The 7373-nt window shown below is 36.7% G+C and overlaps 1 protein-coding gene across 2 annotated transcripts; it reads right to left on the reverse strand.

Annotated features, from left to right (window-relative positions):
- Positions 1–4534: 4534 nt before the first annotated feature.
- Positions 4535–6867, reverse strand: LOC108971045 (cytochrome P450 6a2-like). Of its 2 annotated transcripts, XM_018936841.1 has the most exons (3): positions 5813–6867; positions 5696–5782; positions 4535–5277 (listed from the first exon to the last, which is right to left on the reverse strand). In XM_018936841.1, exons 1-3 carry the CDS (start codon positions 6780–6782, stop codon positions 4862–4864), a joined length of 1473 nt encoding a protein of 490 aa, XP_018792386.1. In that variant the 5' UTR covers positions 6783–6867; the 3' UTR covers positions 4535–4861. The 2 variants fall into 2 exon arrangements, with proteins under 2 accessions (XP_018792386.1, XP_018792377.1); XM_018936832.1 differs by having other exon boundaries at positions 5696–6782.
- Between the last annotated feature and the right edge of the window lie 506 nt (positions 6868–7373).

Genomic DNA, 7373 nt, shown 5'->3' on the forward strand with positions numbered 1-7373 from the left:
GTATGGCATTGTTATCGCATTGATAAGATTGACTGTAGCATTTCTTGTCGTGAGGTTATGCTGTCTAATTATGTCTACGATAGCATAACTCGGCAATAACTGCGTAAGCGGTGTCTGCGCCAGTAAAGAAAGAAAAAATAATGTGCTTAGTAATGGTCTGGATTAGTAAGATCTTGAATATACAGTACGTGAGAGAACGGTTAATGAAACTAAATGTCTGCTACTCGTATCTTCCTAAAAACCACTAAAATTTGTGAAGAGAATGGTATAAAGTGCAACAAGATTTAGATGGACAGAATTGAATTGAGAACTCATTGGTTTCAATAATAATTAATAATATATTATGTAGTCGAAAAAGTCGTTTCGTATTTTGTGTCATACCATATAGTATTGAAAAGGTGAGATTTAAGCTTCATTTAACCAAAAAAAATTAAATTCGGGGAAGCTAAAAAAAGATACAGCTGTTCATAAATTAGTGAAAATTCAGAGGAAATTCGTTGTATTTTGAAAAAATGGCACGCTAGCCACCAATGCAATTTGTGAAGCTTACGGAGACGGTGCTATATAAGTTCGAGTAGCATAAAAATGGTCGTTGAAAACGTCGATAAAATTATGGGAAAAGTTTGACCAGGACTATCACATACGCACATTGCAGCTCGATGTTTGCATACCACATGAATTGTCGGTGAAAAATTTATTGGACCGAATTGACATCTGCTATTCTTTGCTGAAACGTAGTGAAATTGAATCATTTCTGAAACGAATGGTAACAGGAGATGAAAAATAAATCAAATACGACAATAATGTGCGAAAAAAGTCATGATCCAAGCGTAGTGAAGCTCAACAAATGGCCGTAAAACCAGTATTGACGCCCCGAAAGGTTGGACTGAGTGTTTGGTAGGACTAGAAAGGAATCATCCACTATGAGCTAATCCAATCTGGTCGAACGATTGATTGTATATTTTACTGTCAACAACTCATGAGATTGAAGCAAGCAATCGAAAATAATGGCCACAACTGATCAACAGAAAGGGCTTCGTCTTCCATCAGGAAAACGCAAAACMACACACATCCTTGATGACTCTGCAAAAATTACAAAAGCTTGACTGGGAAGTTTTAATGCATCCACTATATAGCCCTGACCTTGCATATCTCTTAAAGGCAGTACTGGAAGCAACTTTCGTAGCTTTTGGGGTTAGTGGTTGCAACAATGCTGTTGAATTTTTTGAATTTCGATTTTTACGTGGCGGGTCGCAAACCCCTCGCACAACACTGGCGAGGGATCTTTCGTTTTCTCCCAAACAAAAAATTTCAATCACCTCCCTATTCATTGGAAGTGTGACAAAATTATGATGGTAGTCAAATCAGCTAAACCCGACCACGAAATTAATATAAATTTATAGATTGATTAGTTTGTGGTCTATCACTTCCGAGGCTATTTATTGTTTTTCATGGAGGTATTTTTTACGTGGCGGGTACCAAACCCAGCGCRCAACCCTGTCGAGGGATGATTCGTATTCTCACTTTAGCTCACTTTCAAACGTATGGAAGTAGTGAGCTGCTTGAGCCATATGTAATATAATCGTTTCAAGCCACTCCCAAGTGAATGTCAAACAGAAAATTTCCTCAGTTGCGTGAACTTTTACACATGACTCCAGCGAGACGCATTTGCAGACAAAAAACGAAGAAGGTTTCAAAAACGGTGTATACTCCTGTAGAGCCCCAGAGATGATGTAGTAACTGATGTGCAGAGCATACTGAAATTGTGGAGGGAACACTTCCGCTGAATGACTGTAAAAATATAACACCAAGAGTTGGCGCACCTTTAAACCGTTTTGTCCGAATTTGGTATCCCAGCAACATTAATACGGCTGTGTAAACTGACGTTGAGCAATACCAAAAGCGCCTTCAGAAATCGGCTACTTTAATAAAACTCAATAATCAGTTAAGCATTGTGATGTTTTTTCTTTGTTAATTATGGGTTGATAAAACTGAAAATGATAGTACAAATTTACTAAGAAATATAATTTTTTTATTGTATAGCAGTTAAAAGGTGCCGAAATGAAACCAGCATAATTTATTAAAATGTTGGGGAATTTTCTCAAACTCAAAACTCAAATTCGTAATTAGAGCTCCTCAAATATCTTACAGACTTCTTAGCACAACACTCGCAAATTTTTCCTACAGATTTTTTGTGTAGTGTTATCAATGGGTAATAGAAATAACAGAGAGAAGCAAAACACAAAATGAAGAACAACAGAGCGTCGTGGAGAAATAATATGTAGAAAAGCGTGTAAAACGGCTTTGTGGGAAACAATGATATGACGGAAAGCGTATTTTAGAGATTTATACAAAGAGAGCAATGAGCAAAGATATGTTTTACGTCTGAGATATATGTATGATCAAACATTAATGTTGATCGTAGATTTATATAATACGAATGCAAATTTACGACATTATAAAAATGGCATGCCATCACCTTATCTCATGGCCACCGAGTAAACATTGATACCTTCGAACAGTGAGCCATTAATGGCAGCTCAAAAAAAAAAAAAACAAAATGTATTATCGGTTTACGCTGATTACTGTATGATTTAATTGGCTGCATTTTCCCCGGAAATACAAAATAGAGTTACTTGGATCATAAATGATATTTTGACGAAATCAATGAATTGGCAGATGATCTAATGCCTCTAAAATCTATCGATGCTGTTGTTGATGATAATGAAAACACAAGTGTGCCAATTGAATTTCTATATAAATTCTCTCCATACACACGCCGTCACATAGTCTTCGGTTAAAGTTTGATGTGCCTATAATATTTCTTCTATTACGTAACGATACACCCTTGGTCATCTTCCGATAAAGCGCTCGAAAAAATTAAATGGAACAGAGGTAAACAGTTTCGTTAGTGGCACAGGCTATGAAAGTTTCCTTTTTACATATGAATGAATATAATTGATAAAGTTCTTAAAAAAAAACGACAAAATTAAGTAAAAAATACCAATTCCATTCCAAAGGTTCAACGGCTCCACTATTTAGTTGCTGTCATAGTTTGATGAAGATTATGCTGTAAGGGCATTACACCTTGACACTACAATAGTGAGCAGAAAACACAAAACTTCGCTAGTTGCCTCTATACTTTGCAAAGTCACGGCTGTTGTACATCTCAAGTGCCCTTGCTTCCGATRTTCAAGAATTGAAGGAGTTTTTTGCTGGAGCTTCATGTTTTATGCCGACGACATGATCTTATCATTGTCCTCGTCCATGTCTCTGCGCCGTATAATAGGAAAAGAATAATTAAATATTTGTAAAGTGTAATTCTTATACATAGAGAAACGGTTCGGCTTCTAAGCTGCTTCTTGCTTACCAATTCCGAAGTARCACCTGTTGACAAGAGCTGTTCTGCATTTGATCTCCAGGCAAACGTTATAGATAAAATTTCTGCTGGTTCCGAGATATACAATGTGCTYMAATTTTTAAAATTTATAGCWGCCAACAGCTTTGTGTTTGACCTCCAGGTACTTTTTCTTGSCTTAGTTCAGTGCAAAACCAACTTTTTACGTTGCTTTTTCCAGACTGGAAAAGCCTTCGCTGACGGCTGTTATTAATTTTTACGATRTTAGTATTATCTGTGTAGATAATAGATTATATTGWTGAAGGCGCATGAGWGAAAATCASTGAACGGCTCRGAGAGGTCCATCCCRATTTTAACGGAGCTGATRGTGGTGGTCAACTTCAGTTTCGTTAGGAAACCAAATACAGACATAGCGTCGAAAAGACAGCTCCTATCTGTTTGTGCTGTCGAAGCCCCTTTGAAAATGACAAAAATGTTATATGTCAATCTGTATCTTACATGTAATGTAAAGAAATCTGATTATGCGATAATATGCGCAGACTTCGAAATCTCCCTTCTTGTGAATAAGACAGAGTACCATCATATTTCCCTCTTTGGGCATGTATTTATACAACCAAATCATGCTTTGCAATTGCTTAACAGCTTRGCCGGTAATCCATCGGCCCCTGGTGTTTTGGTGTTTCGATGCCGCTTTAAAGCTGCTTTCACTTCGTTTTGAAGACGGGACAACAATGCTGTCTTTGTACATTGTTGGTGCGAATTATTTTATTCCCGTCGCGGCACTGCTTTCGTTACTTTCGTGCACTGTTCATTTCAAAATTCTGTCTTTACAGAAGTCGCTTCCGTCTTTCTGCTGGTTTTCTTATTTTTTTTACACTTCTCTCAATAAAAGGTTCAAATTGAAGAAACAGTATACAAGCAGGTCCCTTTGTAGGAGAGCATTGGGTCTTCCAGCAAAATTCTTCTTCAGCGTACAATACAAAAATCGCACAACAGTGGCTTAGAAGCAATATTCCTGGTATCATAACTGCATGTAGTAGATGATTGACCCTCTAGAAATGCAGATTTGAATCATTAGACTACAGTTTGTGGTCAGAATTGGAGATATTGYGCTATCGRAAACTCCYCRGAAATTTGGAGAGTCGCTAATTTATTACATGTATTAACAAACCAAACTAACGGTATTAAAAATTTATTATAGTTACATCTTTATAACGCTTTTAACTTGCAACTTATGACTTATGACAGGACTAAGTATATACCTACAGACCTATATGTGTATTTAACAATTTCAAGTAGAGATACATATTGCACAGATCATTTATCGAGTACTTCAAGCTGAAGTGAAATCAAATGATATCCCCGAAAAATACTTCTTATATTCGCCAAGCAATATGCACTGATAAATCTCAAATCTCTGAGTCGAAAACTACTTAAAAGGAATTATACAAATCCACAAACATAAAAGTAAAATATACTATTACTAAATACATTCGGCTAGCTTTATATTTTTTCTGCCTTCAACCACACTTTGCTACAAGGCACGAGCACGATATGATCTTTAGAAATCTCCAATTTTGTTGGTGTCTTTTCTGATAAGCTGAAGCGATAAGATTTGAGCACAGTTATCAAGCCAACGCGCACCTGCATACGTCCAAAACGGAGACCAATACAATTACGTGGTCCGTCACCGAAACCGAGAAATGCTTGCGGATGACGCTTTTCCATTTCCGCCGGATCGAAACGCTCCGGGCGGAACTCATTTGGATTGTCATAGATATCCGGATCATAATGTATCTCTTTGGCGGGTATAAAGATGTTTGTGCCCTTTTCGAGTGTAATGTTAGTATCGGGTACTTTGTATGCGTCAACAGAGACACGAGTAATGGCACCGAGTGCTGGATATTTACGGAGAGTTTCTGAAAAGAGAAGGAACATTTGTTTCATTTTATTGTGATCGTTTTTAGTTGATTATGAAACGATATTAAGTATACACACCTATGTACTATAAATGCTTTGATCTCCTGTTTTTGCATTTTCGAGTTTTTTATAGTTAATTTATACATTAATTTATCTAACTGATAAACCACTTTAATGATATAAGTTGATACATACAGTTCGTCAGGATTACATGAATGCTTGCCATGTACACGTAAAACTCATAGAGGCCCCAAAGTCTGTTGTTGTATGTTAAACAATGACCACTTCTCTTGGACTTAACAAATGTACTCCAACTGCTATCGTAAACAACCAAACTGGGCTATCCATGGCTTTTTGGCCTACCAGATTAACCTAACCTAACCTAAGTGTATAAGTAGAGACCCGCTTTGTGCTTACCAGTTATAACCTGATCCAAATAGGTCATCTCTTTCATAGCTTCATATGTCAACTCGCCATTGTGTTTATTCAGCACTGTTTTAATTTCCGCTCTCAACTTATCCTGTACTTTTTGATTCTTTGCCAACTCAAATAGCCCATAAGTCATATTACTGGAACTGGTCTCAAAGCCGGCAGCAAAGAATATGAACACCTGCGCTGCCAGCTCGTCAATACTCATTAGAGGCACACCTTCCGAGTCCTTTGTATTTTTCAATTCAATTAATAGATTCATTAAATCTTTACACTCCGCCTTGTGCTCTTCACGATAACGTACTGTATCACGCACCAAATGATATATGAAGTCTTCGACATTGTTGGGTATACGTTTGACCTTGAAGAACTGTAGTATTTTAAACATAATCGGATAAGTGAGCATGAATGTGCGCCAACGTATGGAGTAATATTGCCGATAAAAAATTGTGTGTCCTATGCGACGAAAGTCAACATTCGGTTCCTTCAAACTATTGCATTCAATGCCGAAGACACAATAACCAATCACATCGGTTGTATAGCGACCCATTAAATCGTGTAATTCAATAACACCACTCGTTGTTTTGGACAGCTGTTCGCTGAAAGAGTCTTCCAATTGTTGCGCCACCGTCAATAGCGTGGGAAACATAAACTTCATTTTCGCCGATGTGAAAGTCGGTGAAAGCTTTATGCGTAGTGGACGCCATTTTTCACCGGGCAGTGAAAAAACATTGTTGTTTAATGAGTTCGTCTGGTTATGGCCGCGTTCTACGCGATCGGTGAATTTATTGAAATCCTTTATTAATATCGATTTAATCAGTTCTAGATCGAGTACAATCGCAATTGGTTTGGTGTAAATATATGTACCGACAATCTTTGTTGTGCCACGAAACTTTTGATAGACTTCGTGGAAGATTTCTGTTTTATGTATGGTTTTTATGCGGAAGAAGTTTCCATAAAGAAAATTCATTTTCAGCTGAGGCACATCACGTAGCTCCCAATATTGATATTTATGGCGTAGATAGCTGATGATTAACAAAAAAAGCGTGGAAAATATTACAAAAAATAAATCCATTTTGTATATGAAATTAGTTTGCGCGTCCTAATTTGTTTCAGTGAAATTGAAWTATACGCGTCCGTTGTTGTAAGCGCCAGTTGGCGTCTAAGCAATCACTGTCGTTTCGTTTTGTAAAATATTTAGCATTTACATAAAAGCAAACAAAAAATTGCACAGTTGTATATAGTAGTCATATTGATAACGTGCCATAAATTATACGTTATCTGCATATTACAATTACGAGTACATATGTATAGTATACTTGTATAAAGTGTTTGTGTAGTTGTTTATTTTGCTGACTTTCATTTTATAAACAAAGTTCAGTGAGAGACTTATAATTTGTTATCTGATATGTAGCAAGAATATATCTATATATTCTATATAAAAATAGCGTGAAACTCGAATAGCCAGCTTTTAAATTTGCCGAAAAGATTTTTGCACTTAGCAAAGACCCTTGGAGACCTTAACTTTTATAGTATATATAGCAATGATCACCAYGACGATCTGAGTCAATTTAGGCCCTCAGTTTTTGAGATAAAATTTTAAAYRCKTCGGAAAGGCCGATATCGAACCTATATAGCATTTAGCTGCCATACAATGTTAGCGGTC

This window comes from Bactrocera latifrons, unplaced genomic scaffold (genome assembly GCF_001853355.1).
Source record: "Bactrocera latifrons isolate USDA-ARS-PBARC rearing strain unplaced genomic scaffold, ASM185335v1 scaffold_108, whole genome shotgun sequence".
NCBI classification, from domain to species: Eukaryota; Metazoa; Arthropoda; class Insecta; order Diptera; family Tephritidae; genus Bactrocera; species Bactrocera latifrons.